At 37.3% G+C, this 18,816-nt stretch overlaps 1 protein-coding gene across 2 annotated transcripts; it reads right to left on the reverse strand.

Annotated features, from left to right (window-relative positions):
- Positions 1–1,526: 1,526 nt before the first annotated feature.
- kctd5b (potassium channel tetramerization domain containing 5b) lies at positions 1,527–14,500 on the reverse strand. 2 transcript variants are annotated; one of them, XM_026926391.3, is made up of 7 exons: positions 13,882–14,500; positions 7,552–7,660; positions 6,142–6,233; positions 5,417–5,512; positions 5,206–5,316; positions 3,806–3,931; positions 1,527–3,724 (listed from the first exon to the last, which is right to left on the reverse strand). In XM_026926391.3, the coding sequence occupies exons 1-7, from the start codon at positions 14,077–14,079 to the stop codon at positions 3,695–3,697; spliced, it is 762 nt and encodes a 253-aa protein (XP_026782192.1). In that variant the 5' UTR covers positions 14,080–14,500; the 3' UTR covers positions 1,527–3,694. The 2 variants fall into 2 exon arrangements, with proteins under 2 accessions (XP_026782192.1, XP_026782193.1); XM_026926392.3 differs by lacking the exon at positions 5,206–5,316 and having other exon boundaries at positions 13,882–14,470.
- Between the last annotated feature and the right edge of the window lie 4,316 nt (positions 14,501–18,816).

Consider the following 18,816-nt stretch of genomic DNA (forward strand, 5'->3'; position numbering starts at 1 on the left):
TGTGAATATATCCTAATTCATACGCTTTAAAAATGAGTAATAATTATGTGTTGGATTTTATCTAAGCCTCATTTTCTTTCGATACAAGAATTTCAAACAGGCATTCTTTTAGACACCCTGATATTTAAAGGGACCGCATACCCTCACACAAAATACAAACACGCACTAATTAAATACAAATAAGAGGTCGCGCTTTGAATTGGTTGCTTTAAAAAAAATCTAAAATAACCAGAGCAACAACAATAATATTAATTGACTACTTTACAGCCTTTGGAGTCTATGGAGACCAGAACATCTCCATGGTAACAGTCAAACAGTCGATGTTGCATCAGCCGAAGGTTCGCACGAGGGCGCTAAAGGAGCAGGATGGCGCGTGGACGCATCCCAAATGACTCCTGGAAGTGCACTACACAAGGTGAAAAGGGGTTTTACGCCACGCATAGTGCACTCTCTATCCAGTATAAAAGGCGGGCGGTATTAAAATTTGATAACAACAGTCGTGTGAAATGTACAAGAACACAATTATGTCAGAAAGACAACAGACCGCTTTGTATTTAGTGTTTATAGACGTATTGTTTGTTGTATACTTAAAAATTCACGCCCTAGTAGTACTCCATTTAATTTATGAGTAATTTACCTTCAGTCTACAGTTTTATGTAACAGGGTTGTACTTTTAAGAGTGACCCCGTCAATATCACAATATCGCTGAAAATAAACAGAAAGAGAGAACGCGCTTTTCTTCTTCCCGTGATCTTCAGATCTTTGATGCAGCTTGTGGGGGGGAATGGGTTGAGTGGAAGTTGTGCTAAAATAACATGTACATTTGTCATAACCTATAATGGATGACTCATGGAAAAGGACGTTTCAAGCCTGCAATGTTAAACAGATTCATACATTAGTGCAAAAAGAAAAATTTTTTTTGAATGTTTTACTGATCATAATTGGGAAAGGTAAAGGCAAATGGTTATTATAGTGAGCTGGGACTGGCAAACATGCAGTAGATATGAGGATGGGTTCTCTGTTGAGCCTGGTTCCTCTCAAGGTTTCTTCCTATCACCATCTCAGGGAGTTTTTCCTTGCCACCGTCGCCCTGCTTGCTCATCAGAGACGGCACACACACACACTTCACTTTACTTTTGTTTGTGTAAAGCTGCTTTGAGACAATGACCTTTGTAAAAAGCGCTATACAAATAAAAATGAATTGAATTGAATTGAATAGATAGATTTTTAGCTATTTATCTGAAACACAGATATAGGTTGGTGTGAAGGACACATTATTTATGTCTAAAATGTCTTTACATTTACTTTACATACATAATTGTAAATGTAATATCAGTGAAAAACAAATGCCATTTGATTTGCATCCTATCATAAGCCTTAGTCTTCATTTTCTGGGATATAACCATATGTGAAATTAATGTGGATTTCACTCAGGTCCAGCAAAAAGATATTATATTCTTTTTTACTTGTTAGAAATAAAGGACAGCAGCTATAATGTAAAAAAGAAGAACCAGACAGCGTTGTAGTTTTGTTAAAATGCATTTATTAGCATAACAGTCTGTATACCTAAAGTGAATAAAGAAGTGACAGTTCATAGATAAATAATTATAAGTATATAAATATGTGTATTGCATGATTTACACACGAGACTCAGCAGACCTGAAGTGCATCATTTATCACGTGTAAAATAAATCTTCAGCAGACCCACGTATACTGTATTAGGTTATGTTTATTAAATAAAGTATATAATATAAGATGATTCTAGACAGTAACAAGCGGATATCCTAAAACAAACGCAAATATGTACACCCCCAAAAACACAGAGCCTTTAGAAATTTTGTTTAATTATTAGATCCACAAACAGCAGAGATACTTTGCAAATTTTTGCTTGTTTTTTGTTCTTTGTTGCAGAGATTCTTTCAATCTTTCTTATAGAAGGAGTCTCCAGTATCAGAGCATTGTGACAGTCATAGTTTTCCATCTTCAGGACGAAGAGCTTTGCGGTTTTTTGGTAACATGACTAGCTGCATTATTTTTTTTTTTGTCTTATTAACTTCAAGAGAGAGGAGAAAGAAAGGCCAATGAGGGAATGACTGGTTATAGCTGCTAGAACGTAATTGACAACAGGAACCAACTTTTTTTTTTTTTTGGACATTCCACAACATTAAACATAACAAAAAATCGAAAAAAAAGCAGGACTTATTGTTCTTTAATCCATTTAAAAAAACTGTTAATGTCAGCAAATTAGTGTGGTGTAAGAGGAATAAAGTGCTGCCAGAATGTGCTGTTATTGGACAATACTAAATTTCGGAGTGGTAACAGTAACTCTGCAAAGAGTTTAGCATGTTAGTCAATAATAATATTTTGCAACGCAAATTATAATCAATTAGATTAGACTACACGACTGTTTGCTCTTTCCCTGAGATATAAATCACCCACGTTCTCCTAAAGAACACTGTAGAGTCACAGTGTTTAGCTACACAGTCCATTTTTGTTCATTTTTACAGATAAGCAACTTCAAGTCACGCTATTTTTATGACACGTGTAAGTGTATTTTCATGGAGAAGGTTTTGAGTGATACAGACATCGCAAGCCTAGCATGTCTCAGCTAATCAAGGTAAGTGGAAAACTTTCAATGAGCTTTTTCACCAAAGCGTTTCTTAACATTACATTAAAACTAAATGTTGTACAAGGTCTTGTACAGTGCTTCAGCATCCTTAGTGTCAATGTGGAACAGCTTGCTCATTTATTGAACATGGCACTGTAACATGTGAGAAGTAAAGCTGTCAGTTTAAGCAGTAATGGGGAAAGTCTTCCAGACAGATGATGTGTTGTTCTTTAATACAGTGGTTCTCAAAGTGGGGTGCGTGAAGCATAACTACGGGGTCTGTGCGTTTTTTCTTTTCTTTCTTTTTTTTTAATGTAGTTATAGTGGTGGAACTCACACCCACATGATTATATTTAGGGGTCCAAGCACCAAAGTCAGCTCAGACCTAAATGCATTCTATCGATGGAAAGTTCAGGAACAATAAGTTCTATGGCTCTAATAAAACAAATACTGAATGACAAAATGATTCTAAAATAAACATGTTAAGGTCAGAATCACTGGGCAAGACCTTGAATGTTGAATAAATATGAGACATACAGAGTCATTTACAGGGCTTGTGTGATCAGGGGGTGTTACCTCATGCGTAATCTATGTGTTTGACGTGAGTATTTGTGGTCATGCTAAATGATGTTTCATTTACTGAAATTTCTTAGAGCGGAAATGATCACGACGTCAGCAAGCGTCACATTAAATTACCAATTTGAATGGATAAAATGTACAGTATGTTGATCTTTGACAACAGATTGCAGTGGTGCAAAAGGAATAAAACATTTCGTTATGAAAAATAATCAACTTTCACTTAATGTTATTGATTATTTTCCTATCACAGCACACCCCAAGTGTTTTGTTTCTTACGTAAATAATGCAATTAGATGCAAAATGATGAATAACGTTGATTTCAAGCTTCATTTAGTACCGAGTAATTTTTAGGAGTCAAACAATTCAGCAACAGTTACCTTCGTTTTCATATTTACCTCAACTCCCACTTCCTCTTTCTTTTGATACTTTTGATCATTTCCAAGAAAACATTTCAGTAAATAAAACTCGTATATATGTTTCTGAACATAGGTGTTTTATCCGAGAGCCTCATATCCGAGAGCCTCGCTCCTGGAGTATCTAAGAGGAAAAAAATACTAGTTAAATCAGAAAGACGTCATTATTTATAAGAACAAGAAACACACGATACACACTCTTTACCTTGGCTTTCTCACTCGGCTGGCTGTTGTTACCGGATGACTGGTTTTGAAGCTCCTTGGAAACAACGCATAGGAACTCAGCCTGGTCTTCGCTGCCGTAGTTATAGGAGGAGCCGATGCTTACCAGCTGCACACACACATGCACACACACATACGCCCACACACACACACACAAAGACAGACATATATGTGGCATTTTCTCTAATTGACAAAATCTGAAAATTCTGCTGTAGGGAAAAACGTTCAGTGTAAAATAACACAGTGAAAGTCACGTGCGCGTGTACACGCGCGCACACACACACACACACACACACACACACAGAGCTGTGTGACAGTGGCAACATGCTTGGACATGCCCAGCGCACCTGACTGAGGCCCCGTTGTTACGAACTCAGAAAAACAGAAACACACACACATGCACAAACATGCTCATACACTTACTAGATGATTCGCTTATCGTAAGTGACTCTTTTAAGTGAATCAGTTAAGGGAATCCTTTCACAAAGAGAAAATAGACCAAACTCATCAATGCAAAAATACAAGAAGGTAAGATTTACATTGGCTGAAATGACATGTGGGTAAACTTTATACCCAGTTGCAGAAGATGTTACAGGTCTAGACCTGTTTAGTGATTTGTAAGTAAGCAAGGATTTTTCTTGTGAAAAAAAAGGATTTTTTTTTTGTGACGCAAGTCCAAAAGTTATGTAAATATTTACACATGGAAACGTATAGTCAGAGTTGCGTTATGCAGCTTCTGAGCTCCTCATTCAGATTATGCAAAACACCTGCATGTAGTTCACACCTACGAGGACGCCAGACAGAGTTTTTTCTAGACCACCACCTTTAAACACAAGCACTTGCCATTAAGCATGAAAAAATTAGAGACTAAAGAAGAAAATAGTGTTTTTCATTTTCTTTTTTTATTTGCTGAGATGATCAAATGTAATACGATGCATCAAAACCAAGAGACAATTTAAAAATGAGAAACAAAAAGACTAATACTGTGACATATGAATGAGAAGATGGCAAGCACTGAAATATTTTGTGAACGTTAAAACCTGATTCGTGATTTGTTTGATTCACTGTTTAAAAGTTCGGCTCGTTCTAGATCGTTAAAATCAAAACTCAAATTACTATATGTTTAAGGTTTTTGGAAGTTTTTATGTGCATTTGTAAATTTCATTTAACTTCATGTATATTACATATGTAGTTTAAAAGAATCACTAAAATGAGCCATCCAATTCCCATCACTGACATTTACACACCGACACAGTGATGTAGACAGTAATAACAAGACGAGGATGGAAAAATAAATGATTAAAAGCGGGTGGTGAGCAGGACGAGTCATGCAACCACATGATGACATGACGACAGTAGGTAACAGGGGATTGAGGGACACACCTCTCCGCAGTGGGCAGGGTGAGTTTGACACGACTCCTCCCCCTTGACCTCGCGAGACACAATCAGGAGAAACTCAGACTTCTGTGTCCGCCCATAGCCTACACTGACAAGCTGTAACGACCAATCAGAGCCCGTAATCACACAACGCTGTTCAGCCGAGAGGGATAGAGGGTTGAGCAGATGAGTGTGGCTGTCTATCTCTGTCTCTCACCTGCTCAAACTTCCATCCATCTGACATGGTGGAGACCATCTGAGTGAGTTCCTCCTCCTGACACTGCAACACCCTGTACACATGCTTCATTGGAGTCTGGATGAAGAGAGAGAGAGAGAGAGGGAGAAGGAGAAGGAGAAGGGAACACAGAAAGAAGGAGCAGAGAGAAAGTTCAGGAGAGACTCAGAGGAGAGTGTGAGGGAGGGAGAGAGAGACAGACAGAGTGAGAGAAAGAGAGAGAATATGTGTGTTAAAAGACAGTTTTAAACAGCAAATAATTTATTACTTGCCATCATTTTTAAATTTTTTTTTTCCCATTTTCTCCCCAATTTGTTTACCGATTCCCAACCACCAGCCAGCTCGCCTCTATCAGACAACAGCTACCAACTGTTGTTGGGAGGATGAAGGCTAACATGTACTTCCTCTGTATCTTTTTGTACTGTTGCCCATTGCTGCACACTCTGAGAAAAGAGCTATCTGCCCTCTTCCCCATACGTGAGCTTACAATTGGCTAGTGTCACTGTGATTGACAGGCGAGAGAGGAGAGTATGCCATCCCTCTCACCCAGAGAGCACAGCCAATTTTGCTCCCTTGGCTAACCGACACAGATGGCTGTGGCATCATCAGGATTCGATTTCGGCTGATAGGGCAAACGCTTTTCTGTTACTTGCCTTCGATAGTGAAAATACAGAAAGCTGTAATATTGGGGTGGAGTTCTTACTCACATGTAGGGTTTTGGCATCTCGTTCTCTGATCCTGTCCTTGATAAGTTTAATTAGTGATGTGATGTTGTAGAACTCCGCCTCTTCAAGAGCTCCTGAAACACAAATCTTTGCTTCATAAACTAATTTTAGACAGAGACAGACAGAGAGAGAGACAGAGAGAGAAAGACAGACAGACAGACAGAGAGAGACAGACACAGGAATGATACAAAAGTATAACTCATAAAAGGATTTATGATAAATGTCAAAGTGTCAACAAAAAAAAATACTCATGAAATGCTTGTTATATGCTCATAACATTCATAGAACACTCATAACACACTATAACCACATAATATTATTGTAACTTGTCATGTGCTTGTAATATTTGCATACCACCCTCATAACATGCTAGTACAAATAAGTCAGGGTCTAAAAATACTATCAAGCTAAAACCCTGTTAAAGATCAGTTTGTTTTTTAAATAGTAGTGCTCTTTTAAATGTTTAGTGAAAAGGTGGGTCATCAGTCTTCCAGCAGAAGTTTATTCCACCCCCTGGTTGCTGGCACAGAGAAGAGCCATGACACAAGTCTTCCAGGATAGAAAGTGTAACTTGGGATACACTAACTAACTAACTAGCTAACTAGCTAACTAACTAACTAACTAACTGTTGCACCTCTAACTGATACATCCTCAATATGTCAGAGTAAGCCCCGCCTACAACTCTCACCTTAGGGGGAAAAAACCTCTTGACTACACACCTGAGACGAACTAATTAGTAATTTACCAGCAGACACACTAAAGCAGTACTTAAGTCAACAGATCAAGCAGAGAGCAGACCCAGGATAGAACAAACTCAAAACACACACATGTAATAACACACAGACAGGTTAGGGTTAGCCTCAGAATCCTGATCTCGGCTGTCAGGAGTGATACAGCTCAAAACCAGCTGGAACCAGTCTGGCCATTCTCCTCTGACCTCTCTCCCATCACCAAGCCGTCTTTTGTTTTTCACACCATTCTGTGTAAACTCTGTGTGAACTCGGTAATTAGGAGTGCTGTCCACATGCTTTTGGCCATATAGTGTAGAAACCACCTGGAACAACATAGCAACCACCTAAAATAACACAGCAAACGCCTCGCAACACCCTAGCAACCACCTAAAATAGCATAGCAACCACCTAGCAACACCCTAGCAACCACCTAAAATAACATAGCAACACTCTAGCAACCACCTAAAATAGCATAGCAACCACCTAGTAACCACCTAAAATAACATAACAACCACCTAGCAACACCGTAGCAATCACCTAAAATAACATAGCAACCATGTACAATACCCTAGCATCCACCTTGAACACCATAACACCACCTGTACGGTGAGAACGTGTGTGTGTGTGTGTGTGTGTGTGTGTGTGTGTGTGTGTATGTTACCTTCCTCTGTCAGATTTTTGTTGAGGACCAGTTTGCCATGTCTCAGGTAGTTCAGCACGGGCCCAAAGTACACTGGATCTCTGTCGATCAAATATGCACCCACCTCATCCTGCACGCACACACACAAACACACAGACACGCACACACACACACAAACACACACACATACACACTAAAGCTTAACGAATTTTCCCTTTTACAGTGCAGTACAGTGCACAATTTGAATATCTGATATCTAAAGTATTTGTCCCTGTGAGATGAGAGCTCTTGTGAAGAAATGTAGGGTTAAATATTAATGCACAGAGGAGTGTGTGTTCACCTCAGACCAGCAGCTTGCTCCTTAATAGCAGGAGGTTCATGAATAAAACACACACACTGTGTGTGTGTGTGTGTGTGTGTGTTCTGAACTGCTCATGAGAAGAGCAGTCCTCTATCTTCTACCTTCATTTAGAGGCTTTATATTTTAGATGTGCTGATACTCTTTCATTATAAAACATACTATAATATTCAACAGTTAGTATATTTTCTATATTTTTATTATGTCACATATATGCTCGATTGTATACAGTATGCACACACTGATGTAATAATTTAATTATTTTTATTATATACTCAAGAATGCTCCTCAAATAAAAGACTAATTAAAGAAGAGGAGAAGTACATCAAACAATACGTGTAAAATAAATAAGTAAAATACTGTAAGTAATTGAATCAATCAGTGTTACAGCTTTATACTGTACAATTCACGTCCACAGTTTTAATCAGCTACTTGTTACGATGTAAGGAATTAAGCACCCCATGTTGTGCTATTATAGGAAACTAAGCAAAGATGGGGTGGTGTGATGAGCAGAGTTACTTCTTCCACGCTGAAGTTGAACATTTTCCAATAACAGCCACAGGAATTCGCCAGCAGTTGCAATATTTTATTTAAGAACAACCTGTGGTATTTTTTTATCCATTTATAGTTACATTTAATGTTGTTGAACATCTGTGAAATGTTCTTATAAACAATATTAATTGTTTAATTAAATATTAATATAAACCTGTGATTTGCCGAACTACTGACCAATTAATCTAACCAATCGGAATCAAGATTTCAACAGCGTGATGATGTGGTATATCATCATGTTGCACAGCCCTAGCTAGTCTTAACTATCGGACAACAGCTAATGACCTGTAAGGATAAACACAAATACAATGGACTCATACAAAAAAACATGACAGTGCTTTCAATTTTATTTAGAATTACAGATCCTAATAACATTCATGTTGTGTTTACAAATGATAATTTGCCTACCACACTGTCTATATACATATATATATATATATATATATATATATATATATATATACTTATCATGCTACCTATATTTCACAGCTAACACTGTCGTCCTATACAGGAATAAATGTAAAACGTACCTAATATTTACTTCATTAAAGCAAGTTACCCTTGATACAGTAGTAGTAGACGTACACAAGATGTGCCAGATAAAAATTTCAGATAAAAAACGAGAGCGCTTCAGGAGAAGGTGGATCAGTGTTAATCTGGGCACGGATTTCCTCTGAGAGTTAATGGCCATAGAAAGTGGGATTATGTGGGATCGATGAGGATTTGGGTTCTTTTGAGATTACAGTCTGCCATTAGGCCATGAGAGGAGGAGAGGCAGCTGGAGACAGGGACAGGTGGACAGTCAAAGCTTTAAACATTAAATCCATGGGCACTAAAATCCACTGTAGCTCATAAAGCCTTTAAAAAAATATGAGTTATGCTTCTGTGAGTTTAAACCCCACTACTGCCTCACTTTACATCACTTTGGATAAAAGCGTCTGATGGATTAAAAAAATGCTTTAGCGGCTTGAAACATTTATGTGAGTGAGAGAGAACTCTGTATCTAACATTTAACACATATTGACAGGTTCAGCTTTATTGGTTTAAAAATTTAGATGATGCATGAAAAGTTCATGTGAAAAACATGAAAGTGGAATTCAAATAAACGTGATATTACATTCTACACATGAAATATGTGAGTTAAAATAATCGTATGTAAAAAAATTATGTGAAAATGAGTCGTGTAAAAAACTCATAAAAATAAATTAATCATGTGAAACAAAATCATGTGAAAATAAATGAACCATGTGTAAAAGAATCACATGTGAATATAAATGAGTCATTTCTAAAAATCAAATGAGAAAATAAATGAGTCATATGTAAAAAAAAAAAAATCCCATGATAAAATGAATTAATGATTTGTAAAAAGAAAAAAATCACGTGAAAATGAATGAATCGTGTTTAAAAAAAATCACATGTGAAAAATGAAAGAATCACATGAAAATAAATTAATAGACCGGGGTAAAAAAAAATCATGTGAAAATAACTGTATTGTGTAAAAAAAATCATATGTGAGAACAAATTATTGATTGGTACAAAACATGTGGAAATAAATGAATCATGTTTTTAAAAAATCATGTGAAAATAAATGGGTCATGTGTAAAAATATCACATGAAAAATGAATCATTTGTAAAATTCAAATGTGAAAATAAATGAATCATTTGTAAAATAATTACACATGAAAATAAATGAATTATTTGTAGAAAATCACATGAAATTTGTGTAACTTTTCTGTTAGGGTTCCCCTTCAGTGACTTGGCTTTTCCAGCTGGACAATTTTATTTGCATGCAGAAAAGTGCATCGCTGTACCAAGGGGTCAAAAATAAATGCTACAGCTAAACTGTGGATTTTGGGCTTCTTATGTCACCTCTGGGCTTCTTATGTCACACTTTGTGAAGTAAAACTTGCATTTAGAACACACCCTTTTAGCATCTATAGTGAAAACCCAAGCCAGTGGAACTAAAGTGTATTGATGACATCATCATCATCATCAACACTACAGCTACCCCAGAGCCCTGCAGTTCATCATGTCCGCTCAGTGAGAGCGAAGATGAAGAGAGTGTGTGGTGTGTGCGTATGTGAGACAGAGAGGCTCTTGTTCTCAGGTGAAAGAGAGGAACTGTGTGTCAGTGTGTTAAGCTCGTGTCAGCCAAATGCCCCAGGTCAAAGCTGCTTTCACTGCGAAGAAGCAGATGGGTGACCGCATTAACACCACTCAGAGTTCATTTTATAGAATGGAACAATTTTATACACACAATGGGCCTAATTTCTCGATCCTTTAGTAAAGTTGTGTGTAAAAGTTTGCATAAGCCAAACCTAACTAAAATTTTCTCCTGGATTTACCAAAGTTTCAGAAATGCTAAGTTTCGTTGTACGTGCGTATGTTGATCAGAAAGTGCATAATAGCTCATTTGCAAGTAGTGACACCCACATAAAAGGTCAAGAGCACAGAGAGCTGGGAGCACAAAATGAACACTCAGGGTAAAGGTTTAAAAACAGAAGTGGAAGTTATTTTGACTCGCTTCTGTGCCAATAAAAATATTTAATGTACGATAAATAATATTAATAATAATAAGCGAACACTAAATCTTCTATTAGCTGAGGCATTTATTTATAGCTTATGGTTCTGTGCAGACAGAATGGCCCATCCTCTGTTTATACGGCACTATTTTTTTTGTCATAATTGAATGATTAGTTTTATTTGCCTTAATGTATGGGTTTGTGTTGGCTCGCTATCTTTATTTTATATATTTTTAATTAAATTTTTATATTTTTAATTAAATATAAAACAACTAGTTTTCACAACATGTTCTCAATGTTGGTCACTGACCTAGTGAACTAGCATGAGGATGTGTTTTTGATAGAGACTCCAAAGCACTTCTATAAGTCGCCCGGGATAAGGGCATCTGCTAAATGCTGTAAATGTAATTAAAAATACACAATTTAACCTCGGCAGTATGCGTCATATATAAGAGTGCAGTCATCCATGCAAACTGTATGATCTGAAATCAATCAAGGAGTAGAATATGAGCGTTTTTCCAATTTTACAAGATTTTCATGAATAATAAACCTTGTGTTTTAGTAATTTTCTGTAAATTGATCTTTCAGTGGAAGTGATATTCAACTGTTTTGCGTTGACCAAAACTGGGCAGTTAAAGATAAAAAAAAAAAACAGACCGTGTTTTTCCGAACTTTTTCAAGTTTTGGTGTGTCCGTGCCCACTGTAGCCACAGATGCTTGTTCTTGGCTTACAGGAGTGAAACCCGATGTGGTATTCTGCTGTTGTAGCTCTCAAGGCTCAAGGTGTTGTGCGTTCTGAGATGCTTTTCTGTTCACCGCAGTTGTAAAGAGTGGTTATTTGAGTCACTGTATCTCTCTTGTTAGCTTAAACCAGTGTGGTCATTCTCCTCTGACATCTCTCATCACCAAGAGTGCAAATCATGCAAATCAGCAGTTTCTAAAATACTCAAACCAAATTGTGTGAACATCATTTACCCCCAGAATTTTCTGTTTACATTTCCTTCGAATTATTTTGCACCAGTTTTTTTTTTTTTTTGCAAAAAATATGTGTATGAAAACACGACACTTTGTTTTTAATCTCTACAGCCTGTTACAGCTGTCTCCTCTCTCACTTTCTCTTTTTGTCTCTCTTCATGCCTGACTGAATCATTTTTAATCACGCAGAAAATAAAAGGTAGCCTATTAGCCGTGTTTATAACAGGCTCTCGTGGGGAGTTCTTTGGGACTTCCAGGTAAGAATGAAGTCACTGTTTATTTAAATTAATATGTAGGTTTGGACCTGAGTGATGACTTTGCAAAAAAATATCATACACTGAGTATAATTGAATTATGTATGAATTTTTAAAAAGAAGAAAACTTAAGTCTGGAATTAAGCATGATTAAAAGTAATATAGTTACTAAACCCTTGCTTGGTAGAAATAACTTGACTTAATTCATGTGAAATCATACAAGTGGGTGCGGTCAAAATCAAACAGGAAGCTGACCCCAAAAATCCTGCGGTAGAAAAAATGACATATGCTTTAGCTAGCTTTTTTCCTAAGGTTATAAAATTGTCATGACTAATGTTACACATATTTATTATGCTTATATAGACATGATGTGCTACTGTAACAAAATAAACATGGACATACGTTTATTAATTAATCATTTTCAAGATCTGGTTCAAGTTAATCTTAAACTACAGTAAGCGGAAACAGGTGAAGAATATAACGAATGCAAGAATCACTCCACAACTGTGTTTGAACGAGGCATTGATATATTTTATGTGCATTAAATTTACGTGCGTTTTTATTAAATAGCTTAAGAAGCATGAGAATATCGTACACTGAGAATTATAGATCAGTACTTAGGTCTACTATTTAGTAATCAGAGATTTTTACTTAGTGTACTGTTTGTATAATTTTAGTTTTAGTTTGATGTCAATGTTTAATTCTTTAAATCCACTAGAAGCTGCAAGACCTCAAATATAAAATTTTAGTCATCTTTTACTTTATATTCCACTGTGATTCGTACTGTTCATGCAGAGGTTTGGAAAAGATTTATGAAGATTTTCTAAACCCTGTTTGATGAAGTGTAGAAATTTACTTTGAGCAATAACTACCAATATGTACTCCGTTTTACTCACTAATAATACTACAAAAAATATTGGAATATATATATATATATATATATATATATATATATATATATATATATATATATATACGTACACACACACACACACACACACATATATATATATATATATATATATATATATATATATATATATATATATACACACACACTATTTTCTTGTGGGTTTTTTTATTTGTTGTCATGTTTTGGTTTCATTGTCACGTTTTTGAAAATGTTTTCATGTTTTTGGTGTTGTATTTCTGAATTTGTCATCATGTTTCTGAATTTTCTTGTTGTGTTTCTGGTGTTATCGTGTTTCTTAAATTTGTTGTCATGTTTTTGCTTTCCTTGTCGTGTTTGTGAATTTGTTTTCATGTTTTTGGTGTTGCATTTCTGAATTGTTGTCATGCTTTGGGGTGAATTTCTGATTTTTATCTTTCTAAACTGTATCTGCTGTGTTTCTGGTTTTGTTGTTTTATTTTTTAGTGTTATAGTTTTGTCATATTTTTGGTTTGTTAATGTGTTAAGAAAGAAAGCTTAAAATTGAAAAAACCTGTCAATACCTGAATTCACCCCCATATACAGAAATATACGAGTATTATATATATATATATATATATATATATATATATATACAAGGAGTAAGGAGCATATACTGTTTTATCATGCTGTTTTGCAGGCTATAAGGAGATGTAGTATGATGTGAGATGTACACACAGTACACAGGAGATGTAATGTGCATTTAAAGCTGTTTAGTGTGCGCTTTAGGACACAACCCTGACCCGTATTTCAGTGCGTTACCTTGTCAGAGTGGAGCTCGGGATCCTCCTGGCACAGGCGGTACAGGAAAGACTTGGGCTCCCGGCACAGAGTCTGCGTGGTTGTGAGAAAGTAAGTGCCCCCCACGTTGAGCCGGACCCACCGGGACGAGCCGGTGAGCCTGCACGCGGACTGACCCGGACCCGCAGCCGCGGCGGTGTCGCGCTCGCGCGCCTCCATCTGTCTGTCTGTCTCGCTGTCTGTCTGTCTCAGTGTCACCCCCCCGTCCGATCTGATCCGATCTATATTACATGAGTTTAGGAAGAACTCCCCTTGCAGTGCTCAGAAGCTCTTGTACTAAAACTGTGTAAAAGTGCAAGTTACAGTGTTTAAGATGACTGCATGGCTGCTGAGGCTCGCGCGCAGATCTCCACACTACAAGCGAGTGAAAACACAAACACACACAGTTTATCTGCTGGAAGTAAGGTGTTGCCAGATCGGACACAATCCCTCACTAGAGAGCGCTCTGTTAAAGGAGAAGTCCACTCTGAAATATCTGTGATGTGATTAGCAATTCTGGTGCTGATCTGTTGGTTGCTAATGTTATTATTGTTATTCATGGGAGAAGTTAGTGGGTGCGTCATGCTGACGTCACAGGGGGACAGTGTTATTGCTGGGGCAGTTAATAGGAGAACATTTAATAGAAGTTAATAGGAGGTGGTTAATAGGAGAACATTTTCAAACATAAGGGATAATGATCATTTTCGAACAATGCTTAATATCATGTTAATGAGAAAGTAGTGGAGATCTTTGTGCAAACTTTGATGGGCTCAAAGTCCCAGAATGCAACACGGCCATACAACTCGGTTGTGCTCAGAGACTCGATTTAGCTAGTTAGCAACCTACAGGGTGATTGGAAAATTCTTTGAGCAAAGTGTACAGATGAGGAGGTGAGAGAGCTGGACAGACTAAAAGACTAAAGTGCCGCTGCATCGCTCTCTTTATATAGCTGAAGATGAAAAACTATTTCTAATTATTTCTCAGTCTAAAGTTACTATTTTTTTTGTCCTGTCACAGTTTAAAACCAGAGATATAAAGTACAAACCAAATCTAAACTGTATTAGAGAACATCTTTTATATTATTTTCAAAATATCAAATTCAATTCAGTTAGAATATAAAACAAGATTCAGTGTGTGATTCTAAGACTGTGGTGCCATTTAGTCCATGTAACTCTTAAAAAGTAAAGTTTTTTTAATCTTTCAACATTGAATCTAAGAAAACAATTTAATTATTCAAAATGTGTGTTAAATCATTTTGCTCTTAAATTTGTAACAGGGTTGCATTTTTTTTTAGCATAGAATTAGCACATAAACAAAATGTGTTAAAATAGCATCCATGCTAAGGGTACGAGGACACTACGAATATTCTGATGATTTACTTTCAATTTCTTTTTCAATTATTAATATACCTTCAGTCTAACAGGGTCGTACATCCAAAGTGACCTCGTCAGTCAACATCACAATATCTTCTTAATATTCAACAAACAACATCACAATATTTTCTTAATATTTTTTGGTGGCCAAAATTTCAGTGATACATATAGTAAACTGATGTTCAGTGTTAGCTAAGATGAACACACACTGATAGATTTTATTTCACATTAATGAACTCAAAGCATTCTCCATTTACCTTGACAGATAGCGAGGGCGACGTGTCAGCACACCTTTCAAGAAAAAAAAATTGAGTCCAGATGAGAAACCAGCCAAAACACAACTGATGTGAGATGGTGGTAGGGGGCGGGGCTTCCAGTTACCAAACAAAACACTATGCAACTGTCAATAATTCCAGATTTCTTTTGGTGTATTTTACGTACTTTTTTGGTGTATGACTACTCATATTAGCGTTCTCCGATGTTAAAATGTCACGCTCCTAAACAAAATGTGTAAACATTGGCATGTAAATGCCTCAGCAAAGTCAGATTTTATTTTTTTATATGCACTCAATTCTATGTTTTGTCAACTTGTTCATAAAAGAATACCAGCCTCTTGGTTTATGCTGAGGTCACTGTACATGACTTAAGTCTAAATCTGTTATTGGGACTCACACCCACCAGCATGTTTCTGAGGTCAGGATCAAACCAGAAATCCTGACGCTACATGAAAGCCACTCAATCTACTGCACCACCATGTAGCACCAAAGAAAATCTCAAACCTGTAATGTTTACAGTCGTGTTTCCAACAGGAATTTATAGTGCTACAGATGCAAGTGAAGGATAATTGTTGCTCAAACGGCACTGTGGGTGTTGTTTGCTCTGGTGGCTTAGCAAGGAGGTAAGGCAGGTAAGATGCTGACCTACTTCTCAAGATCAGGGTTCTAGCCTTGGCTCAGATAGAAGGTAGGTGTTTTCTTTATAAGCATGTAGGTGACATAATGTAAGGTTAAAGTAGGTTGTTAGAATGTACTGGTGCCTCAGATGTCTAGGGGTGAGTCTCTCCGTGGTGCAGTACCACACAGGATTGAGACCAGCTGAAGGTGCTGGAACTGGGTGGGGCACTAAATCTGGCAAAGAAAGTGAAAGCCAATATGTCCTTCCTGGAAAGGTGGAAGGAGGGGTTATGCTGCTCTTGGCTATATACACTGCCTGGCCAAAAAAAAGTCACACAATCTAATGTTTTGTTGCACTGCATTTAGCTTTGATTATTCGTCCTGGCATTGTTTCAACAACCTTATGCAACTTCACAACATTTATTTCCATCCAGAGTTACATTAATTTTTGGCTGAGATCTTGCATTGAGGACAGGAGAGTCTAACCGCTCCGTAAAGTCTTCTCCAGCACAAGACTTTCAATGGGGTTAAGGTCAGGACTCTGTGGTGGCCAATTCATGTGTGAAAATGATTCCTCATGCTCCCTGAACGACTCTTTCACAAGTTAAGCCTGATGAATCAGCATTTTTATCCTGGAATATGCCTGTGCCGTCAGGGAAGAAAAACTCCATTGACGGGATAACCTGGTCATTCAGTTCATTCAGGTGCTCAGCTGACTTCAGTTTATTGCCGCACATTGAGACTGAGTCTAGACCTGACCAGTTGATGCAACCCCAGATCATAACACTGCCTCCAGAGGCTTGTAAAGTAGGCACTATGCATGACGGGTGAATCACTTCATGCATTTCCCTTCTTACCCTGACACGCCCATTGCTTTGGAATCGGGTAAATCTGATTTTATCAGACAACATGACCTTTTTCCATTGCTCCACAGTCCAGTCTTTATGCTCCCTAGCAAATTGAAGTCATTTTTTCCGATTAGCCTCACTAACAAATGGCTTTCTTGTGGCCACACAGCTGTTTAGTCCAAATCCTGTAAGTTCTCATCACATACTCTTACTTTCACTATTAAACATAGCCGTGAGTTCTCCTGATGATTTTTTTACAATGTGACATCACCAAGCGTTTTAAAGATCTCCGATCACGATCATTCAAGATTTTTTTTTTTCTGACTACATTTCTGCTGTGAAGTTGACGGTTCACCACTATCCTTCCAGGCTTTAATAATGCACTGGACATTTCATAACCCAGTTCCAGTGATTTCAGCAATCTCCTTAGTTGTTTTCTTTGGGATACTGTGGGATACGTAATCTGCCATGGTTGTTTAAGAAATGAGAAGCTACACACTGCATCAGTTAAGGTTAAAAGAATTGTTGCCAGCTGAAACATATTAATCACTGCAGTGATGATTAATTATTAGTAAGTTAATAAAGAATAAACATTTATCCCACATTAGCATACCAACTGGGCCTTGTGCCTTTGCTTTTTTTTTAATAAAAAGACCCAGCTGGGGGTTTAATGTCTGATTTTAAGCACTTATCACACACCCTCACTAACCTAGTGAGCCACTGTTACTGAGTGAATGTAAGGCTTTTTTGTGCATTTATCTTTCACAGTAATGATGGCGAGGGGGGAAAGCAAAGGTAAGAGTTGAACCACTGAGTTCAGCAATAGGAAGTGAACACTTTCCCATAACACCACAGCACTTTACCATGAATACCCTGTTTATCCTAAATACGGATAGACCAAGTCTGACAGCCTATAACCTTCTCATCCATGACTCATAGAGGACATTCTTGTCTTATCTGGTGGTTCAGCAGGTAGGTTAGCATGTATCTTACTACAGTAGTCACAGTTCAGAGCTTAGCTTGTCTTTCTAAGCACTCATCTTTATGTCAGTGACATAAAATGAAGGATAAACACCTCTAAGTAAGCCCTTTTCTCTGACGGCACCAGTGGCCTGTCAGCGAGGTCCAACATGTCAAATGGTTTAAATGGTGCTTTATATTTGAAAATATAGAAATGTGTGTAATACATCATTACAACTTTTAACAGTCAAAGTAATCCAGAGGTGCTACTAAAGTTACTAATATGAAAATCCCAGCAGGCAAAGAGACAAAACATTTTATCACAAGAACTAGTCTATGTCAGTGGATACTCCATAATAGCAGCCTAACTGATAAAACTTGTATTGGTTGAACTGTTATTTAATTTCTATATCTACTCACTCACAAGACCAAGGTTTGTGAAATCACACATTAAAGTTAAATAAAGTCAACCTCCCGTGAAGTGAAAGTAAGCGCTACAAGAAGCAAGTCCTTTCCCTTTCAGTGAATTTGTGCAGAGTGAATGGTCTTTTGGTCTGATGCTGAAAAGCATGGTTTTCACCTGTCTCCTGGATCGCTTTAGCGAGGGCTAAAAATCGTAAATGCTACGACTAACCTGGAATTTTCACTAGTAAGTGACCGGTGATTAATTTTTTTTATGCAAGTGCATTACGCAGTAATGTGACGATGGCAAGTGACATCTGAATGGAGATTTGCGATAAAGCAACAATTCCAATCGATTGGCTGGAACGATTCCTTAGACCGTTTCTCTGGCACATGTAGTCCGACGTTTCTTCAGTTCCCCGTTGACAACTTTTGTTCCTA

This window comes from Pangasianodon hypophthalmus, chromosome 1, assembly GCF_027358585.1.
Source record: "Pangasianodon hypophthalmus isolate fPanHyp1 chromosome 1, fPanHyp1.pri, whole genome shotgun sequence".
NCBI lineage: Eukaryota > Metazoa > Chordata > Actinopteri > Siluriformes > Pangasiidae > Pangasianodon > Pangasianodon hypophthalmus.